This window comes from Perca fluviatilis, chromosome 5 (assembly GCF_010015445.1).
Source record: "Perca fluviatilis chromosome 5, GENO_Pfluv_1.0, whole genome shotgun sequence".
Lineage (NCBI taxonomy): Eukaryota > Metazoa > Chordata > Actinopteri > Perciformes > Percidae > Perca > Perca fluviatilis.
The window spans coordinates 14,529,839-14,551,558 of NC_053116.1; the positions used below are offsets into that span (position 1 = coordinate 14,529,839).

General features: G+C 42.2%; 2 protein-coding genes across 4 annotated transcripts; one reads left to right on the plus strand and one right to left on the minus strand.

Moving 5' to 3' along the window:
• The first annotated feature begins 1,315 nt into the window (after nucleotides 1–1,315).
• On the plus strand, nucleotides 1,316–9,763 carry pcbp2 (poly(rC) binding protein 2). Of its 2 annotated transcripts, none has more exons than XM_039800139.1 (13): nucleotides 1,316–1,484; nucleotides 2,285–2,417; nucleotides 2,598–2,621; nucleotides 2,712–2,744; nucleotides 2,882–2,998; nucleotides 3,100–3,231; nucleotides 3,346–3,474; nucleotides 3,617–3,691; nucleotides 3,966–4,025; nucleotides 4,376–4,448; nucleotides 4,543–4,598; nucleotides 4,891–5,060; nucleotides 8,534–9,763. In XM_039800139.1, exons 2-13 carry the CDS (start codon nucleotides 2,349–2,351, stop codon nucleotides 8,568–8,570), a joined length of 975 nt encoding a protein of 324 aa, XP_039656073.1. In that variant the 5' UTR covers nucleotides 1,316–1,484; nucleotides 2,285–2,348; the 3' UTR covers nucleotides 8,571–9,763. The 2 variants fall into 2 exon arrangements, with proteins under 2 accessions (XP_039656073.1, XP_039656074.1); XM_039800140.1 differs by having other exon boundaries at nucleotides 3,966–4,007.
• A 186-nt stretch (nucleotides 9,764–9,949) lies between these two features.
• map3k12 (mitogen-activated protein kinase kinase kinase 12) lies at nucleotides 9,950–21,720 on the minus strand. 2 transcript variants are annotated; one of them, XM_039800136.1, is made up of 14 exons: nucleotides 21,466–21,720; nucleotides 19,693–20,216; nucleotides 17,659–17,842; nucleotides 17,351–17,542; nucleotides 17,037–17,195; nucleotides 16,517–16,675; nucleotides 16,245–16,353; nucleotides 15,908–16,017; nucleotides 15,557–15,673; nucleotides 15,324–15,458; nucleotides 14,493–15,216; nucleotides 14,331–14,398; nucleotides 13,868–14,165; nucleotides 9,950–11,967 (listed from the first exon to the last, which is right to left on the minus strand). In XM_039800136.1, the coding sequence occupies exons 2-14, from the start codon at nucleotides 20,153–20,155 to the stop codon at nucleotides 11,812–11,814; spliced, it is 2,874 nt and encodes a 957-aa protein (XP_039656070.1). In that variant the 5' UTR covers nucleotides 20,156–20,216; nucleotides 21,466–21,720; the 3' UTR covers nucleotides 9,950–11,811. The 2 variants fall into 2 exon arrangements, with proteins under 2 accessions (XP_039656070.1, XP_039656069.1); XM_039800135.1 differs by having other exon boundaries at nucleotides 17,659–17,854.

A 21,720-nucleotide genomic window follows, 5' to 3' on the forward strand; every position in this document is an offset into this window, starting at 1 on the left:
TGGATTTACAGATAATTGCAGCAGTGTGTTGCTATTAGAGGGTACAGTGCTTCATAAGACACATCCAACAAAAGTGAAATGATTTGTTGATAAAAGAAACTTCCACCAGTGAGGGAGTAAGTGCTATTATTATTAAAGTTGTTATATAACAAATATTCACTCACTCAGCTGGGCAGCAGCTCCAGCAGGGGACCCTCCCTAGGGAGTTGTTCCAGGCACGTACGTCCAGCTGGGAAGAGGCCTCGGGAAAGACCCAGGACTAGGTAGAGAGATTATATCTCCAGACCGGCCTGGGAACGCCTCGGGTTCCCCCAGTCAGAGCTGGTTAATGTGGCTCGGGAAATACTCAAGTGTTTTGTATTCATTGCACTATTTTTTATTATGAGGCCTACACTTTAATAGAAAAGATAACTACTGCTGGATGTTATTAACTAAATGTGATTGATTTTAATTAATTTACTTACCATTGCTTTCTGAGATTCTACATAGTTATAATTGAATGGTTCTTTACAGTTTTTCTTCTACAGTTCATCCAATAACTAAACCATGCTGCACAGTATTCAGAATGTCATATTTGCATATAACCGTTTTCATAGGCCTGAACCAAAATATTGTTTTTGGAAACTGTAACTGGCAACTGAGTTATAGAAACTACAGCAGAACTATTCAGCTTGGGCAAAAGATTCAAGATGTTTGCATGGAACAAATGTAACAAACTTAACTTACTCAAGTCAAAGTAGAAATACCTCAATGTCAAATAAAGTCGATTACAAGTAAATGTCCTGCATTCAAAACGTCACCAGAGAAGTATAATCAGGAAAATATACTTACAATATCTAAAGTAAAAGTACTTAGGCTATGCTGAAAGGCCCCTGCATTCACTTAAGAGAGAGAGAAATATTTGCCCCGTTTTTCTGAATTAATGAGACAATTATCTCAGACATTCAGAAAAACTTCAGAATTTGAGATAATGATCTTGTTAATTTTACCCTAGTAATTAATAAAATAATCTAAGCTATCTAGTAGAAGATGAGAGGTTCTCACAGGATTTTGAGGTAACTTGTTAATATTGCAAAACGAGTAGGCTAAATGCTTTAAATCTGCACATCCATTGCACTAAAACTCTGTCTAAAAGAAATGAGCGGAAACATCGTGAAAAACAAAAAAAAACTGTGCTTTTCTTACCTAAATTACAAGAATATATATGTATTACAAACATTAAACATCAGCCATGCCGGAGCAGTGGTGGAGGGGGGGCAGCGCTCCGGAGTGGGCGGGGTTGACCCGAGTAGAGGGGCGGGGCTGTGGAGAGGTCAAAGTTGAATTCATTTTGTCTTTTGTGCCAAGCAGAAGAGTGGAGTCCGATCGAATAGCGGCGTCTCTTCCCTCTTCCCCGGATCCTTTTAAAACTCCCTCCCGAACCTCTCCCCTTCTACCCTTGCCACCCTACCCACCCCCTGAACACACTTCACGGGACGGTTCGGGTAAGACCTCCAGAAATATGGCTTTGTTTGTGTTTGCGTTTCCCGTTGAGAGTGAAGGACTGAAGGGATACCTCGGCGTGCCTCAGTGCGCTCCGCAGGCCGCGGGATCAGACTATTCCCTGGATCAGGCGATGCTAACGCTAACGACCTGGATCGAAAATGACAGAACTGCATTTAACTTTATGGCAGATCAGGAGTTAGTTGCTAGCCGCTGTATTTAAAGTGTATTTTACAGAAATAATCCAGCCGTCTAGCTAGGTAGGAATTTATAAAGTCACGGTAGAAATGTTACGATGCTAACTTAACGTTAGCCTTCAAATGCTGCTTGCGTGACTAGCTGTGATGCTCTTCTAACACAGCATCTGTGATGTTAACGTCATTCAATGGGGCTTCTTGTTACAATCAATGCACGCTATTACTATAACATAAAGTGGACGATTTGGTGGCTTGCATTAACGTTAGGCCTTCAATATAAATCTGCCATCTATGTCGCAACAACTGTTTAATGCCGGGTAATAGACATTGCCCCAGGGAGACAGTGGGTCATTGTGCAAACGTGAATGAGTGGACCCGGGCCAGTCTAATGTGAATTGCTAGACTGAAACGCCACATTCTTTAAACATGACTAGCTAACGTTATTAAAGTACAGCACAAGTCCTCACGATGTTAACTTCCTACATCGCTTAATTGTTCTGCACTGACAGCAGCTTTATAGTAAACAAGGCTTTCTGCTGAGATGTCCTCATAGTTTCCAGTAACTATATTTGTCCCTGATGGTCATATTTTCCGCTCTATTGCAGACGTTCAACCAGTGACCAAAGACCCACTTTGTTGGCCAGTTTAACTGTGGATTCACCTGCAGAAATGGACTCAAGTCTGGTTGAAGGAGGACTTAATGTCACCTTAACCATCAGACTACTCATGCATGGCAAGGTGAGGCTGACTGCATGCAATGTCTGGTAACGTGTTTCAAATCTAAGACCCAATCTGAAGTCACGCATTCACTCCTGAGTTTAATTCGGGCAATGAAAACAAACATCAGTTTTTCCTCTGCCAGGTGACCACAAAGACTGAATTTATTTCTTTAATAAGCATTTTCGTTCTCTTCTGTAGGAGGTTGGAAGCATCATTGGCAAGGTAAGTCAGTTTTATTGCCCGATGATTGCTATCTTCACCTTGCCCCTCAGTGTGTTTTGTAAATATTGTGTGTTTGTGCTTTGCTTACAGAAAGGAGAATCAGTTAAGAAGATGAGAGAGGAGGTAAGATGTTTAAAAATAAAACACCGCGGGTATAAACGGGAAGAAACCTGTCCATACATTCAGTGACATTGACTCATGCATCATATGATAACACTGCGACTGAAGAGATTTCCTCTTTTGGTCCCTTGTCTGTGCAGAGTGGGGCTCGCATCAACATCTCAGAGGGGAACTGTCCGGAGAGGATCATAACCCTCGCGGGACCCACAACCTCCATTTTTAAAGCCTTCTCAATGATCATTGAGAAACTGGAGGAGGTTAGATGTGCTCGCTGCGTCTTAATTCAGACATGTATATAGCAACAGAATTGACACGTTCAAGTCTTCTAACTCTTCTTGTCGTGTCACCTTCCCACCAGGACATTAGCACCTCAATGACTAACAGTACAGCCACCAGCAAACCACCAGTCACCATGCGTCTCGTTGTGCCTGCCAGCCAGTGTGGCTCACTCATTGGTAAGGGTGGATGCAAGATCAAGGAAATCAGAGAGGTTTGTCATCCTTTTTCTGTCTTTTTTTTTTTATTTTTATTTTTTTATTATAAAGTTTGTGTCTTATCTCTGATTTGTCCTAACTCTTGTTTGTTTGTGGATGTGTCTTCGCAGTCAGCAGGAGCTCAGGTACAAGTAGCAGGGGACATGTTGCCCAACTCAACAGAGCGTGCCATCACCGTTGCAGGGACCCCACAGTCCATTATCGAGTGTGTCAAGCAAATCTGCGTGGTCATGCTTGAGGTACGACACCGTTTACTGTAATGCCGCATTTACTCTTTTGGAAATGTATGAGGACTGTTGTTAATACCTCCTGATGGTTTATTAGTTTCTGTGTTGCTGTTGATGTATTGAATATCAATGGTGTATATTTCTGTGTTCTTAGTCTCCACCAAAGGGAGTGACCATCCCATACAGACCCAAACCCTCAGGCTCTCCTGTCATTTTTGCAGGTGGTCAGGTAAATGCTTGTTTGTTCTCTAGATCTGTCGCTTGTATGGTTTTTCCCAGCAGCGTCCACTGTTTTGAGGGGGAAAGAGTCCCAGTTTTTACTGAAGCACTTCTGGTCCAATGAATTTAATCCTACTCGAGCTATCATTCTAGTGGCGAGTGTGCTGTCTGTGGCATGCCTGCCTTTGTTCTTGTAGCACACCAAGGACAGAGCACTGATGGATATTGGAGTACACTGTGTGTGACACTGCCACACCCACCTAAGTGCTGTTCTCTCCTTGCAGGCCTACGCTGTCCAAGGGCAGCACGCCATTCCACAGCCTGATGTAAGTGAAGGGCCCTCTGTAAGTGATCCAATATATTTGCAACTTCGGTCCTCGGAAGCCATGCCACCTTCTTGTTTCATCCCACTGACTCTTATTTTTCCAACCCCCACTGCCTGATATCCATTTAACAATTTCAAACATTATACTTACTTAACAATTCTATTTTTTTTTTTTTTTTTTTTACCCTTTTTAGGCTAAATCATGAGTTCCATGTTCCATTTCATATTTTCCTCTCATCGTCACTATAACCACTTAAACAAGGGAAATCATTTCAAAAATTTCAGCTTTTAAAGTGTCTTCTAGATTTTCCTCACTCATGCTTTCGGTTTGTTTGCGCGCTGCATCCTTTTTCTCCATTGTTTCAACAGCTCACCAAACTTCACCAGCTGGCCATGCAGCAGAGCCCCTTCCCCATTGCACATAGCAACCAGGGCTTCCAGGGTAGGTGGACAGATTGAAAGAGGGAATGCGATTACTGTAGATTTGTAATAATCCCCCTAGTCAACACTCATTGGCTTTCTTTGCATTTCTTCAGCTGGGATGGACGCCTCTGCACAAACTGGCTCTCATGAGCTGACCATTCCAAACGATGTAAGTCGTGTGTGTGTGTGTGTGTGTGTGTGTGTGTGTGTGTGTGTGTGTGTGTGTGTGTGTGTGTGTGTGTGTGTGTGTGTGTGTGTGTGTGTGTGTGTGTGTGTGTGTGTGTGTGTGTGTGTGTGTGTGTGTGTGTGTGTGTGTGTGTGTGTGTGTGTGTGTGTATGCAGAAACGCACAGAAAAATATGATGCCATTTTTCAATAGCTTATTTTCTTGCTGTTTGTATCTTTCCTTGTGTAGTGTTGAAGATGCTGATGTGTTCTCATGTTTTTCTTCATCTCCTTCAGCTCATTGGCTGCATCATTGGCCGTCAGGGCGCAAAGATCAATGAGATCCGTCAGATGTCAGGGGCTCAGATCAAGATTGCCAACCCCGTGGAAGGCTCCACTGACAGGCAGGTCACCATCACTGGCTCCCATGCCAGTATCAGCCTGGCCGAGTACCTGATCAATGCTCGGTAAGAGGCTTTATGCTACTGCAACACATCCACCACAGAGCAGCAAGTTTACAGGAACACAGCAGTGTTTTAGCTCTGACTGTTTTACTTTGTATCTAAAAAAATGTAAACTCTCCAGAGTAGGGCTGGGTGATATGGACCAAAAGCCATATCTATGTATTTTTTGTCCGAATGACAATACACAATATACAGTATATATCCGTGTTTTCTACAAAGTGGGCAAAATGTTCAGTTGTAAGTCAAAGCCACATGTGAGATGTCACAAGCACTTTTATGAAATGCACAATATAGTTTTTTTTTTTTAAATTGTCATCGCAATATTAACTAGCGCAATACACATCGCAAAAGACTGTGGCATATTGTGAAAAACACTCGAGATTTTTTATCAGTAGAAAAGTGCTCTAATTTTCTTTCAATTTGTTTTAAATTCAACAAGCAATTGTATTTTCGCAGAATACTGAAAGCAGCAGAAATGCAGAACTGAGTACATTTTAATATCTGTTTATGTATCGCAAGTAATATTGTTACCGCGATGTTCCAACAACCTTATGGCATCTTTTCCTCATATCGTGCAGCCCTAATGCAAAGACATGGTTTCCTTCCATGTTTGAAAATCCACAGCTGCAACACACGCAAATGAAAATATATCTAAAATAAATGGCCTATATTTAATAAGAGCTATCTCTGAGAATGCTCCTTCAGCTGTTTTCAACAACAGAGAGGGAGAGAGAGTGCGCAATGGACTGGAGTGTATGGTATTAAAAACTTTCTTTGATCATGAAGATTGTTACTGTACAATTCTCTGGCTTATCGATGCTGTGTCTGAACTACACAGCAGACTGGATTCTCTACTCAGAATGACGGCTGATTCATTATGAACGCACACAGGCAGGTCATCGGCGTCACATACGTCTCATGTATGAAATGTCTGTCACGGTGCTGCATATTTTTTATTTTTATATATGAACTACGATAATCTGGTCATGGCTCACATTTCTCGCCTGCGTCCAGGCGCGGTCCCACTTGCTCTTACTCCTAGAACTGAAGGTAAACGTTACGCCCAGTAACTACTGTTCTCCAGTGTTTTTCGCCGTGGCAGCTGCCACAACAGAGCGTTACCAGCGGAAACACTGGTACAAATACAGGTGTTCCTCTCTTGCTTAACACAATATACAGCTGGGCAAATCACAATAGGCTCGTTGGACATGAACTGCACCTCGCCTGTAAACTGGATGAGAGCAGGCGGCGGCAGCTGGGGGCGGTGACAAAAATCTGCTGTGAAGTCAGACAGTTTCCAGCCGTTTTCCAGCAGCCTTCAGGCTGAACAGGAAGTGACAGAAACTGTGGTCCGATTTAATAAAATGTTATCGGACCCATATATCGGCTTGTACACAAGTCTCCAGTTGTTTTTATTATGACACAGTAGCTCTCAAAATGCTCTACATGCGATCTGTTGCTGTTTTGAATTAACAACAGACTAGGTAATCCGTAATCTGAACAGATTTAGTCTCTCTGACTTCTAAACGTAACGATCAGCCTCACATGTGGTTTGTACAGAATAAGCCTTTAAATCAGACAAATATCAGTTAAAATCTCTCCAATTCAAAGTCTATATAAAACATCATGTTGAGTCGATTATGAACCAATCAGCTGAGAGGCAGGCGTTTCCCAGCATGCCCTGGGTCCGCCCGGGTCTCGCAGTCGGTGAAAAGCAACTTTGCTGCCTGCATCTCAAACCTGCGCCCGCCTTGATCTCGTGAGGTGATCGTTGCCCATGTGTGCATGACGTCGGAACACGTCGGACACAAATCTAACCGGCATGCATTGGGCGGCGATCGGCGGTGATCGATTCTGCGCAGACCTGGCTCATCTCGAACGAGCCTACTAAAATGTAGGCAAAGTCAGCAGTGTGGGCGTGCCTCCATGTTGCAGGAGAGCCTGTGAGCGAGTGGGGGCGGGGTTGACCCGAGAGTGTGAGAGATGCAGACACAGGCACAGCTTCACTGAAGAAATGGGTTATGTAAAGCAACATCAAACTATATTGATGTAAACGGTAATGTTTCATCCCCTATGTCTTTTGAAAATACATCAATATACCTTTTTAAAATGTTGATATACCGCCCAGCCCTACTCTAGAGTGCAGTTTACAGGAGTTCAAAATTCACAGGACAATAACTTGATGATGATAATAAGCTTCTATTACAGGTGATGTCTGTAATTCTAGTCCAATACATTTATTTTTGGTCCTATTCAGCTGACCGTTCTGTGTGTGTACTAAAAGAAAATCAGGTGTTCATACACAGCCCGGGCTCTGTAAATGGGAAGTGACGCACAACATTATTCCGTTCGTGCACAGGACAGGGAAAACACCATGGGTGTTTTAAAGCGAGGCAGTGGGCGCGGAGAGACGGTACATCTGGTACATGCTAACGTTCTGACGCAGCGCTGACGGGAGGGGTGTAGTTGTTAAAATATCAACAATCTTTCTCCAGAATCACAGACTCTCAAATTATTATTTTTTTAATCGCTTTCCTGGAGTTTTCTTCTCATGTTATTTTGGCCAGCCATGTCAAAGACCCTCATATTAATAATAATGAGGAATCGGACTGGGAAATGAAAATGGTCAATATTTACAGAAGCTTTATTTGCATCGGACTCGTATTACTAGGCAGCTGTTACTGGGAGGTAAAAGAAAGCAGAATCCTGACTGGTGCTGTAAAAACTTCAATAACTTTTCAATACTAGTAATAATTACATCACCCAACTTTCTACTTTGAAGTGTATCTGAATATAATGTTAAGTCCCATTTGGATAAGTATGAAGGTTTTAAGTAAACCTAAAGTAAACCTTCCTCTTAAGCCTGGCCTTTTTAGTAAGAATTTTAGGGCCATTTATTTAATTAATACATTTATTTTATTCATGTTTTTAAAATGTTAATATTCCCTCTTATTTTATTTGTTCTTGTCTTATCTATTTTACGGTTTTATCTTGAAATCAATCGGTTTCATTAATTTGAACTTTTTATTTCTTGTGCCTTACGGTCTTATCTGCTTGTAAAGCACTCTGAGTGACACTAACCTGTATGAAAGGTGCTATACAAATAAAGTGATTTTTATTGGGGGATTAGAGCGGGAAGAAGGGTAACGTATTTATTATTACCAGAGCATTGGTCTGTTTTTTTTTTAAAAACGGATGGGAAGTCCCATTCAGACAGGATAAAAATGTCAGTAGGATGTGGATAATAAAATATTTGTCTTATCTGACTTCATCATTTTGGGCAGCATTTTTGGTTTTGTTATATAGTGGAGGACATTCTGCGGGAAAGTCATGTACCACAGAACTCAAACTGCCTGCTGAGCTAATGAAACGCAACAAGCTATGTGTCAGTCAATACATTTAAGTTTGCTGTATGAGCTCAAGTATTTAGAATCAAATATTAAGTTTATTTTTAATTTTTTTGTCGTGCTCCTCAGGCTCTCTTCTGAAGCTACTGGACTCGCAGCCAACTGACATGGAGGATCGTCATCAGCACCTAACGTAACCCCTCCCCCTACTTTTTACCAAGAGGTCCCTTATTGAACTTAATGCAAAAACCAAGTACTATAAACTCACTGTTTTCTCCTCTGCTTTGGTTAGACACCTACTCAGTTGTAACTACACCATCATCATGATATTGGTATTTTTTATTTATTTATTGTTTTTAAATTCCCTTTGCATATAGTTTTCGAAGACTCCCTTCTGTTGTATTTTTTTCCTCTTATTTTACTGTATATCTGTATGATCTTCTTGATATAGGTAAAGTTTTAGAAAAATCTGAAAAGGCATAAATAATGTTTTTCTTATGTCAGATTTTTCTTAGAAAAATGTAAAAAATGAAGAAAAAAAGACACAATAGATGGACTGTTCTTTCCCTTTTTTAAATATCTATTTATTTTTATTTAATACACAGCAACGTGTAAGAGTAGAATTCATTGATATTTGCCATCTTCTATTTGAAGCTGTACTTCCTGAATGAGGCATTGTGGGTTTAACGGGTTTCGATGGGTGTAAATGATCTCCAGGTGAAGATGTATGCAGGAAAAACCTTTTTAGTCAGAAGGTAATTTATCACTTGTTGAATGTTCAAAGGAGAATTTTAAGCTACATTTTTGTCTCACCTCTAATTTGCTGAGTAATTGTTTTGTGTCATTCCTGTTTCCATCCGTTTTATTTCTCGATCAGGACTTTTGAGCATTGTTGTGTATTGGATTCTGATAAGGGTGGGTGGGCCTTGGTCACCAGGTGTGGGCCTGAATGAGAGGAAAATATTTTCTTTTCTCTGAAATTACTATGACCATAGTAATGACGATGACGATGATAATAATAACATTGAAATGTTTGTTTTAAATAGAGAAAATATTTTTTTTAACTGCAGGGCTGGGGAATGCTGCAAGGGGCAAAACTACAAGACATATTGGTCTTTATAAGTATATTATGCTGAGGTATTAAATTATGATTAACTAGAAGGAGAATTATAGAATTAACACTAGTTTCCTGCTATCCTTTTTTTTGCCTGGGTCAGATTTTATTTTTTATTATTCTTTGCAGGATGAAGAAACTCACGTTTTTTGTGCACGTTTTCAAAGTATTGTAGATCTGGGTGCAATTGAATTGTTGAAGAAATGAAATGCAGAAATAAAAAAAGATGTGAAATGCTTAAACAATCCTTTTGTTTGTAATGTTTATGTATTCATAAAGGCAGCTGACAAGACAATTGGATTACTCTGTCAAACTCAGACTGATTTTAATAATCCAAAAACATGGTCCTGTCTCTTGGGGGAGGGGGGAATTTTTTTTTTTTTTAACTTAATGGTGTGAAAGTTGTAAGTTAAGAAATGACACTGGAACAGTTTGGACATGCTTAAAGTCATTGAAAATAGTAATTTATTTCTCGTTCAGCTGTCTTATTTAATGCAGCAACAGCACACACTGTAGCCAATGACCAACCCATCTTTTTAAACAAACATCACACTTTTCACTTTTTTTTTCTTTTTTTAACCAATACATTATTTATTGTTGCTCATAATATTTCGCTTTCGATATAATTCCTATGTTACAGGTACAATGTGCAATGCTGTATAAAAACAAAACATTTCTATTTAAACCCAAAGGATACTTGCTGTTCTACTAGCAAACACCACAGAAAAGTGCTCTATTCCTTATCTGGCTACCTCCGCAGTTATCTTAAAGGGTAAAAGGGACAGTTGAGGTTCTTATGAAGCTTATGAACATCATGAACTAAAGGAGTCCTTTTGGTTCTTTACTTAAAGGGGAACTCCGCTAATTTTACACATCAAGATTTTAAAAGTTTTATGAAGCCTTTTGTGGTTTCATACAACTAAACTGCCTTGTGATGTCATTTGTGGCAGCATCAGTTGGGTCTGAAGACTACAATTTTGAAAATAAAACATAATCTGGAGGTGTGGAGTTAAAAAGAAGTGAGCTCACCAGGCCTCTGTAGCACGCCACTCATCTCTGCTTGAGGCTAGCGGCTCGAGGCTACATTATCCACAAACCTCGGAATCTCGGACAAAACTGTTGTCTGTCAAGTTGCGCTGTGGGTAATGTAGGCACCAGGTTTTGACAAGAAAGAAAAGGGTGTGGAATAAAGCAGACAGTATCTCTGCTTCTGCTGAGTCTGACAATGTTATAGGAGTGCAATGCTGTATCGGAGGAGGACTCCTTTACTAAAGCACCAGTGTTTGTTGCTTAGATAGTACCTTGGTTACCAATGCTAGTGTATTCTATGAACACACGCACATCATACTAATAAAACAATCAAAAAGCTAACCATTTCAGAAACCGGTGGAGAAACACCGGCATACATACAATGGCAAAAGTGCATTTTGAGTGAACCCAAAGGTCTCCCATCCTATCACAAATTTGATAAGCTTAATAAAAAACCTCACTCATGTCTTATGTGTATTTGAAACTCAGTAGTAGGAGGGTTAAAAAAAATAATATATTACCTACTGAGAATCCTAACTATGCATCATGATCGACGTCTTGGTGAGATTTTCATTCCATTTTTTTTTTCTTAAGTGCTGACATTTATTAACAAAAACCAAAACAAAATAACTGAAGTAATACTTTCAGGATTAAAAAAGTGTAAACTTTCACAAAGTATAAAACTGACACATTCGAACCATAAATTATAAACATGTAGTCATGCATTTGTTCACAGGGCTGCATACAGTTTAGTCTTACATTGTTATCTTACAAATAAAATAAAGTTAGATATTTCTCATGTGGTATGTAATGGATATTTACATTATTATTCATTAGTATTTAATGCATTAGTGTGTGGAGTATCATGGAAGATGCTCCCAGAGTGAGGATTAGAGTGTTTAAAGGACGAGTGTGGTATCTTGTGCGTGCGTGTGCGTCTGTGGAAGGGTTTTTGCTGAACCGAAGCAGTGGCTAAGGTTACCTTGGTAACTATTTTGCCTAAAACAAAAACCCTTCTGAAATTAAATGACATTAATCTGATGTCACAAGCTGCCAGGATATCTGATGTCAGGTTATGACAAATGTCCTATGTCATCTGATGTAGGTTTGCCAGCCAACAAACTTATGAGACACCATAAGTCAACTTGTCATAGTCTGAGTGGTGTAGTAGGTGTGATCCCTCATGACAACAGTAATGTACTGCACTGACAGATTGGTGTACGCCTGTGATGGTAGCTGGAGGTATTTGCTAGTGTCCAGTGATCTATGGAGGTCCTGTATGGGGCACCTTTGGCGACCCCTGATAGGGTTGAGACGGCGACACCCATGCTCCAGCACTGGGAGGACGACTGGGCTCTCCGCTACCTGACTGATCCAGCTCAGCACTGTCGCAGTCAGAGTCATCACACATGGCCCGACTCTGAAGAGAGAAACAGAAAACAATGTCATACATGACCTACAGCAGTCATTAAGTGTTTTTGGCAGAATCCAGATCCTTTACTTGAGTAAAAGTACCTATACAGCAATGTAAAAAAAAAAAATAGTCCATTACAAGTAAAGGTCCTGCATTCAAAATCCTTAAGTATTATTAGCAAAATGTACTTTATAGTTAGTGCTGTCAGTTAAATTCGTTATTAACGGCGTTAACGCCAACCCATTTTAACGGCGTCAATTTTGTTATCGCGAGATTAACATTCTTTTTGGCCTAGCAAACTTTGTAGTTTTTTTCACATGCTGTTGCAACAACTAGTAACGTTAGAAAAACTACAACACCACACCGGATCTAGCTAGACCGGAAACAAAACGCACACTCTGCTTGTCGCTCTGCTTGCTCTTGGGGGAATTATTAGAATTGTTGGGGCTTTGTAAATTATAGAGTGTGGTCTAGACCTACTCTATTTGTAAAGTGTCTCGAGATAACTCTTGTTATGAATTGATACTATAAATGAAATTGAATTAAATTGAATTTAACTTATATGGGCTTGCGAGCCGGCCAAAGAGTAGTAGGCTAATTACGTTTTGAGTGGATGGTGAAATGGATGCCATAAGATTCTGAATGGAAAGTTTACTTTAAAAAAGTTGCCAAATGGTTCCATTGACAAGACCAAAGTGATTTGTGTGTTTTGTCGTTGTGAACTGAGCTATCATTGCAGCACGTCCAGTCTGAAATACCACTTGATGGCCAAGCACACAGCTTATGCGAATTCTCCGCCCCCCTCGTCAAAGCCAGGCAACAAAAGCACAAAGCAAGCTGATCCACTTTTCCATGTTAAGCGCATTAAAATGAGAAAAAAATAATGGGACAAAAAGAAATCAAGGGACATTTAGCATAGATAAAAATATGCGATTAATTGCGAGTTACCTATGCGATTAATCGCGATTAAATATTGTAATCATTTGACAGCACTTTGTGTGTGGAGTTTGCATGTTCTTCCTGTGTTTGCGTGGGTTTCCTCTGGGTGCTCCTGTTCCCTCCCACCATAAAGACATGCATGCTAGGTAACTAGGACTACAGTTGAAAATTAACCCGGCTGGCTAACACTGGCACATTTACAGAAATGTTGATTAATGTGCATTGTCCTCATAAATAAATAAATCTTAAAATATTACGTTAATAAGATTATATATACGTTATTTGATTTTAAACACTGCTGTAACAATATGTTAGCAGCATTTTGCCCTCGTAAGGGTCACAAGATAAATCTGAGGGGCCGTGAGAAGATTCATGATTTAGAAAATTAGAAAAGACAAAGTTCTGCTATGTAAATTTTTTTGACTTTTCTCTTCTTTTGCTTTTTTTTAAATTAACAGACTGATAATAAGAATTTTACCTCTTTAAGCCTCAAACTGTTATTTAAATGAAACCGTCGGAGAACTTTAGACATCTGAAATGTGGCAAAGGGCTCCAACCAGACACTGTTTCTTATAAGGGGTCAAAGGCCAAAAAGGTTGTCGTTAACAATGCATTTTATTTAGAATAAAAAGTAAAATATTTGTCTCTGAAATGTAAGTTGACAAAGTAACATAAAACAGCTATACTCAAGTAACGTACCAGACCTTCAATATTGAACTACAGTACAGTTCTTGATTAACTGTACTTGGTTACTTTTGTTACTTTTGGTCAGTTTTTTTTGTAAGATTATGTATTGTAAGGATTGCAAGATTTTTGAGCTTTTCCGCCTTTAATTGATAGGACAGCTAGGTGAAAAAGAGGAGAGAGAGGGGGAAGACATTCAGGAAATCATAAACCTCTCAGTATATGTGCGCCTGCTCTACCCACTGAGCTCTACCCAGTGATCTCTGTGGTGGAGCTGCTCTACCTCATTAGGATTCTGCTCGACGTCCAGCTGAGGTTTGGCCTGTCCTAGCGCTCCGTCTCTCTCCGACAGGCCATCGGAAATCTGCGCAGGATCAGTGTTGTCCGCCGGGATCTCGGACCCCTGAGAGAGGAGGTCGTCGCTGCGGTCGTCCAGCCTGTCGTCTGTGTTGGTGCTGACCACGTCGGGGGTGCCGCTGTGAGAGTGGTCAGTAGTGTGGCCCTCTTCGCCGTCCGACACCGACAGGTTCTCTGAGCTGAAGGTAGACACCGACTGGCACTTGGTGATGCTGGTCGGACGTCTGGAGAGATTCAAATGAAAGACCAACAAAACCGGGTGATGTGAAAGAATGACGCAAATTAAAAATGATTCTTTGTTCTCTGAATAAATCACCAACTCTTTCAGAGAGCGGAAAGATGGCTTGAGGGATTTTTTTTTTTGTGACGAAGGACAGCAAGTTACTCACCGTCTCCTTGGTAACTCAACCTCACTGTCAACTTCACCCTCCTCCTCTTCTGATGACACTCCACGCCTCTGTAGTCAAAAACAGGAAAGATGCACAAGTGAAAATGATCAAAGTATTACCAGAGAAATACTGAGGAGTACGAACAGATATCCGTCTCTGTACCTGTTTGCGTGTGATAGCTGCCCTGTACAGAATGGCTGAAGGAGTGAGGTGCTGACTCCCAATTCCCCCTGATGCCCCACGGGGCAACCTCACAGCACCGGCTCCCTCCTCTTTATCCTCCCCATCGTGAGGCAGACGTGGAGATCCCAGGGACCCCCGCCCTGCTGCCGCGCCCCTCCCACATGGTGAGTCTGGGCTGCTGGAGAACGGGAACGACGCAGCATCCTCGCTCGGCGTGTCACTGCGTGGAGGGGTTTCTGTGAGATCATCTAGACCAGCTGCCCCCGCCTCTGATCCCCCTAACCCTGCGGAGGCACTGAGGCTCCCCCCTCTCTCCAGCCCGCCCACAGAGGACTCCCCTTTCCCCTGCCCCTCTGCCTCTAGCGTGGTGCAGATGAGGTCAGGGCTGGAGGAGGATAGCTGCCTCTGCTGCTGCTCATGGCTGAGGCCCAGCAGGGCTGCAGAGGGCTCCAGGAGCTGCTTAGAGGTATTAGTGGTAGAACTGTTAGCCTGGGCAGTCGTGTCCCTATTAGGGGAGGACTGATTTGCCTTAAGTCCAGCCAGATCCCCACTGCTGCCCTTCCCGGGCTTGCGATGTCGGGTCTTTACCCTCCGAGACCGGCTGGGAGAAGTGGAGCTTCTGTTGGGGCAGGCTGGGATAGTGACTTGCATCACAGAGGAGTCCATTTTGGGAATGATTACCTCAGACTTGAGGATGTCTGGCCTAAACGAGTAGGAGGGATTAGTCAACAACTACAAACCACAAGCCTAATGAATATTTATTTCAGCATAATTTTTTTATTAAATAACGACTAAAATGAGATCTCACACCTCTTTCCCGAGGGCAGTTTCTGTGGGACATTTCTCTTCTTGATGAGTTTGTCCATGGAGTTGGAGGAGCTGCTCTGCCTGGAGCTGTGATGCTTAAACAAGCCTGGATACTTTTTATCCAAAGACTGCTCTCTCCTGGAAAGAAAAATACCAAAAGACACCAAAGTGTAAACACATTGCGGCTTATTAATTTGTAAAGAACGTATACCCTGTGTTCATGGAGTTATTTGTACCTCTGCAGCTCTTTCTCTTTGAGCTCCAGCTGCAGCATGACAGCGCTGAGCTCCATGTAAAGGTTGTTAGCCCTCTCCAGTTTCCGCTCATAGTGCTCGCGAATGTCCAAAGCATGCCTATGAAGAAAAGAGGCTGCTGATGTCATTGTGCATCCGCATGAGAGACTCCAAATCCTCCACAATAGACGTGCACTCAAGGCACGTATTTCATCCACATGGGCGGACAAAAGAATGACACCGAGAAATGGGACAGAGTGAAAGTGGCCTCATACATGTCAACTGACATAGTAAAAGGTACCACCAACCACTGGATGAAAAGTATGTGAGATATAAAAGTTTTAAAAGACAGACCTGAGCTCCTCTCTGCGTCGATTGATCAGTTCCTCATCGAGTCGGTGGATACAAGTACCCTCAGATTTAATCTTCTCAAAGTGCTGTTTCACCTCTTCTCGCCATTCAGCCTGATAAGAGCACAGTTCTGTTAACCAGCTCCGTCTCGCCACAGCTGACTTTAAAACAACTTGTCTTTTGCATGGCAGTAAAAGTCGGATTAATGTGCAAGCATGTGTGGGGCGTGTGTGTATTTGTGTACACCTTGCTGTTTATTTAAATGTGTGATTTGTGAGTCTTTTGGTGCAGTCACAGATCTTCCATATTCAGACTGGGGACTCGGAAGAAGCAACCATACCTGAGACTTGAAGTATGTCTCTTGTGGAGTGGACAGCACATCAGCTGATGCTATATCCAGATGAAGAAGGATCTGACGGAAAGAGGGCCTATTCCTGGGCTTACAGTTCCTGCAAATCCAAGACGGGAAAGACAGCTGTGTACATTTACAGCGCCTCCCCATACAGCTACACTCAACCGTTGCTTTCACTACTCTAATCTGCTCATTTTCTGCCTCTCTTCCCTGTTTATTATTTTTCTTTCCTCGTTCTCCATTTCTAGGCGTTAACTCACCAGCACTGTCTGAGGAGGATCTTGAAGCCGTCGGGGCAGCTCTCAGGAACGGGCAGCTGAAGGCTGTTGTTTCCCACACCCCAGATGATGGCAGATGAGTCCACATCTTTGTAAGGGATCTCTCCAGTTAGCATCTCCCACAGCACCACTCCAAAGGACCTTAAAGTTAAGTCAAGCTGTATTCATTCAGGAAGTCTCATCAAGGTCACAATCTCTTTAACAAAAGAGGTCGGAGAAAGAATTAAGTATATAGAACATCACAACGAGACAGTTCAGTCACACAAAGCAGTCATCACACACACAAAATATCAGTAAGTAAAACTTGAAATCCCTCAGAGGAATGGATGTCTTTGAAACACTGAAATAACAAACTATTAACTCATGATGCTGATGCAGTATCTGCTCTCCTACTGTAGTGCAGTACATTAAAGATAATTGCTAAATTGCTGCATCGAGTCAAGAAAAAAACACGCTGGTGTATTTGTAAGCTTGAAAAGATGTCAATGTTCATCAGACTTACCAGATGTCCACCTTTTCCGACACTGGCTCATTCCGAATTACTTCAGGAGCCATCCAAGCTACGGTGCCGGCGAATGACATCTTGGTGCTCTTGTCACTAAGCTCCTTTGAGGTGCCAAAGTCTGAGATCTTTACTAGGTCATCATGTGTAATCAGCATGCTGCAAAGGGGAGATTACGTGTAATGTTACTGTATTTTTACGTGTAATGTTACCGTATTTTTACATGGAAATAATAAGGAATCAGTCATGCAATTTTAGGTCTTGTTTTGGCTGAATTTCTCATTCAGCTAGCTGTGTTGAGCCTGTCCACTTACTTGGGGGACTTGAGGTCTCGATGGATGATTTTGTGGAGGTGTAGGTAGTTCATGCCACCTGCAATGCCCATGGACCAGTCAACCAGGAGGGAGGGAGTGATTTTACGACCGGCCCTCAGCACCTCATACAGTTGGCCTTGGGCACAGTATTCCATCAAGATACAGTAACAAGGAGCCTGGGTGCACACGCCCCTGGAAGGAGACACAGCAGTCAGATAACACAGCACAGGTGAACAGAAAAGGAAAGCACGAGAGATTTATGCAGGTTAAGGACATGTGAAACTGTAGGATATTATGAGTTTCCTCACTTGAAAGTGATGATGTTGGGGTGCTTGAGTTTGCGGAGGTGTTTGATCTCGGTCTCTTTGATATCCCGCACTTTCTTTACAGCCACGTCGTCTCCGTGGAACTTGCCGAGGAAGACGGCCCCCTGTGCCCCGCTGCCCACCCACTGCAGGTCGGAGATTTCCTCAAAAGGAACCTCCCAGGACTCTAAACTCAGACCAACAAGTCCACAAAAAGAAACACAATGAATAAATGTGAAAACATGAAGTGTTAGAATTAACACAGGCTTTGCAACAGATTTATTTTCAGTAGCACCCTTTATGTAATTATTTAATTTATATCCATCACACAATGCAAAGCCTCCAAATGTCAATATGCACTCCGGCCAGTTTGGGCAGGGGAGTTTGCTGAGCAAATGCCAGGTCCATGCGCTGGCAGGACACAATTACATCATACAAAGTGCCAGCCATGTTCAAGCAAATGTTATATTGACAACTTATCCAGTAGAGCATTACATTTCTATCCCGAGAGAAGAAAAAAAGAGGAAAACAACAATCCACTCACAGTCTGATCTGTCTGTCATCTGTCATACTGACACTACTTAAATGACTGTAAGAGCGCATGGTCACTAAAGGGAGACAAGCTGGGCAGAATAAAAGAGACAGGCAGATCAATTCTTCATGAGGTCCACTGAAGTTTCGAGATCTCTGGAGATGCAGCGGAGGCAGATGTGCATGATGCTTCCCTCTGGCCAGCTGTGAAAACTCACTTTAGCTGATGACTGTGAATGCACCGGGCTGACGGACCCATAAACACAGTGATGCTGCCAGTGAAAGTGAAAGTGTTCTAGTGTTTGAAAATAAAGTAAATTTACTCAAGTACTGTACTTCAATTAAATTGGAGGTACTTGTACTTGAGTATTTCTGTTTTCTGCTACTCTACAACTTCTACTCCACTACATTTCAGAGGTAAATATTGTAGTTTTTACTCCACTACATTTATCTGACAGCTGTAATTACAGTACTGATTACTTTTCAGATTAAGCTTTTGCGTTAAAAAAAACACATGATAAGCTTATAAAATAGAGATTAAACCAGTGATTCCTAACCTTTTTGTCTTACAAAAAAGCAGCCTGTAGTTGTTACCACTTTCAGACATCTATAAATTGCTCTAAACTAATCAGATGGTTCATTTAAATAATTGTTTGAGGCCCAATGACGTCAAATCATTCAATATTTAAAAACAAAACAAAATCAAAGCTAAGATCAGAGAAAAGTCCAGAAAATGATTTCAAATTTGTGTAGAAGAATTATTTTCCCTTCTTCCTCACTCCATTAATTGTCTCACGACCCCTCCGATTTAGCTTGTGACCCTTTAAAGTTTGGGAACCACTTGATAAAACTACCTGAATGCTAATTAGATAGATAAACTCTCCACCTCTACCAGTTACTTATGCATTGATGCATCACTAACAATCTAATAATGTACTCAAGGCTGGCGGGCCAAATCCTGCCCCTCGCAAATTGTGATCCGGCCCACATATTCATTAAGGTTCACAATAACTTTTGGCCCACCTAGTTTTTGTCCATATTTTTTTCCATGTTTTTTGAGCATTTTTTAAACATTTGTGTCGCTTTTTTCTGCGTGTTTTTCGTTTTTTTCTATGATGGCTGAGGAACCTTTTTCCTGACTTTTTTAGGGCTTTATGTCGACTAAACTGTCAGTGAGAAGAATATATGAGACATGCAACAATACAGTCAAAGATATTTGACTGTGTTGATTAAATAAAAGAATGTCATTAAACTATATTTGTCTGGCCCTTGATGTGATTCTCATTTTCCAGTGTGGCCCTTAGTCAAATTCAGTTTGACACCCCTGTACTATCACAGGTGCATTTGTTTCTGCAGAAAGAGTACGTTTGATACTTCATGTGCATTTTGCTAATAATACTTGTTATACTGTGCTTTTACTAAGGTTGGATTTTAAATGCAGGACGTTTACTTGTAATGGAGTATTTGCAAAGATAGCAGAGAAGTGCATCATTTACTGTCACATACCTTCATGGCTATGTTTGTGTTCAGTGGAGTAGGCCTTTCCAATCATGGTCCAGACTGGTTTTAGGCAGCCAAACAGTCCCTCCAAAAAACCTCCACTTCCTGATTGTAGCCGAATGTTCTCCGACTGGCTCCGAACAGCACCAGCCTCTGGACTGTGCCCCGCTTCGGCCCCGCCGCAACACTGGCAGGCCTCATGTTCATGTAGTTTTAGCACGCTGTTGTCAAAGTGGGTTGAGGTTCCATCACTGGGAGTGGGGCTGCTGCCGCCTGGCGCCCCCGGTCCACCAGTGTCGATGGACAGCACGTTACGGAGGACACACTGTGTGGGGGTCAGGTCCGTTTCTGGGGTGCAGGCAGGGGTGTCTCCATCGAGTCTTCGATAGGGGGGTTCTGAGATGGGGGTGCTGAAGCCTGACAGGGAGGGGGAAGGGGCACGGGGCTCATGGATACAGGTCCCACTCATTAGGGGTTTCCCCAACACAGCAGGTTAGGGTGGATGGAGTATGGAAAGATGAGATGTAAGCCTGAAGGAGAAGATTTATGATAAGAAATGCATTAGAATGATTTATAATCCTTAGTATAGCCATATTCATCTTTATGTTTATAGTATGCTTACTGTTTTTCAAGACAAAAACAAGTGTAGACTAATTTCAGCACTGGGCAGCTCCATTTGCAGTGTGGAGCTGTCCAGTGCTGAAACAGATGCTCCTTACTTCTGCTCTCTTGTGATCTTTTAAGAAATGACTGGAGTTTGCACTAACTTGTCTTTTATTCGAACAATGCAAAACACCAAAACAGTGAAGTCCTGCTATGAGTTGGCATCCAGCCAGTGCCCCAGTTTAACCACTCAATTCCCACAACCAGATTCTGTCTGAATCATGCAGCAAAACCTCATCTATGTGCCTATGAATGGGAAAACCAGCCTGCCCAGTGGAGCCATCACCCAGAGTGTAGATGGGCTTTATGAATGAATCTGCCAGAGGAGGCTGTCACCTGTTCTTTAACTGTCACTCTGAGGGGCATTGGTGTCTGACAACATCAGAGCAAAGCTAATCAGCAGCTCCCATTTGTCGTTTGTCATGCATCAAATGAGAAGCATTGTGTGCATCTGAAGAATATGACGAATTGCATAACCATCCACAGTGTGGATGTGTACGTACGTCCGTCCGTCCGTCCGTCCGTGCGTGCGTGCGTGCGTGCGTGCGTGCCCGCATGTGTGAGAGAGCGACTGGGAAAGAGAGAGAGCACATGTACCCAATTCACATATCTTACACCAGCTCCATGTCTTGTACTGCACCACTGCATGAGAAGAGCCACGACGAATGACTGAAATGAGAGCGTGAAAAAAAAAGGGTAATAAACAAGTACCGGGCCTGTGCGAAGGAGCAGTGTGCGCACACAAACGCAGGAAGATCAATCTTTAAATAACCGAGGATGTGATGATGACACTCAGCAGCATCATTACCGACGTGCATGAATTGCCAGCCCGATCGCTACTATGGTCCATGCCAAGTAAAACTGCCGCAGCGTCTCAACATGTACTCAACGTTGGCATCAACACAAATATTTCGTAATGTGGGCTTTCTCGCTAAACAAATATGATTTTCTAGCGTTCATCGACGATGATTCGTTTCTTGGCAGCAACAGTTCATTGGTGCAGTGTGAGCGGCGTGAACGCTACCGCACCAAGCAACGGCATCATACCATAACGTCCTGTGATACCGGATTTCTTATTCAATCAGCATTTAACCGTATAGTATGACATTCCCATACCTTTCTGCCTGGATGATGTCGCGTTGTCAAGTGAAGGGGTGGGCTCGGATTTCTGTTTGTCGTTGATGATGAGCAAATCGTTGTTTTTTTTCGGTCCCGGCTGTCTGTTCTCCAGTCCCTATATCCACGAGTTACACGTTACCGGGATGAATCCCATCGGGCAAATTGTGTTATCAATAACCGGGGACCTGTGCAACGTGAGGCGCGCTGGTTTTTTGGGGGGAGGGAGCTGTCTCCTTCCCAGTGCTGAATTGA

What these genes read in the sequence shown, in the direction of transcription:
- map3k12 (XM_039800135.1), bottom strand. Translation starts at nt 20,155, where the DNA reads ATGAGTGGGACCTGTATCCATGAGCCCCGTGCCCCTTCCCCCTCCCTG. An exon ending in CAGCTATCACACGCAAACAG is followed by an intron (nt 14,399 to 14,492) that starts GTACAGAGACGG and finishes TTTTGACTACAG; the next exon opens with AGGCGTGGAGTGTCATCAGA. An exon ending in TCGAGCAGAATCCTAATGAG is followed by an intron (nt 11,968 to 13,867) that starts GTAGAGCAGCTC and finishes TTCTCTCTTCAG; the next exon opens with AGTCGGGCCATGTGTGATGA.
- pcbp2 (XM_039800139.1), top strand. Translation starts at nt 2,349, where the DNA reads ATGGACTCAAGTCTGGTTGAAGGAGGACTTAATGTCACCTTAACCATC. An exon ending in TAGCAACCAGGGCTTCCAGG is followed by an intron (nt 4,449 to 4,542) that starts GTAGGTGGACAG and finishes GCATTTCTTCAG; the next exon opens with CTGGGATGGACGCCTCTGCA. An exon ending in GAGTACCTGATCAATGCTCG is followed by an intron (nt 5,061 to 8,533) that starts GTAAGAGGCTTT and finishes CGTGCTCCTCAG; the next exon opens with GCTCTCTTCTGAAGCTACTG.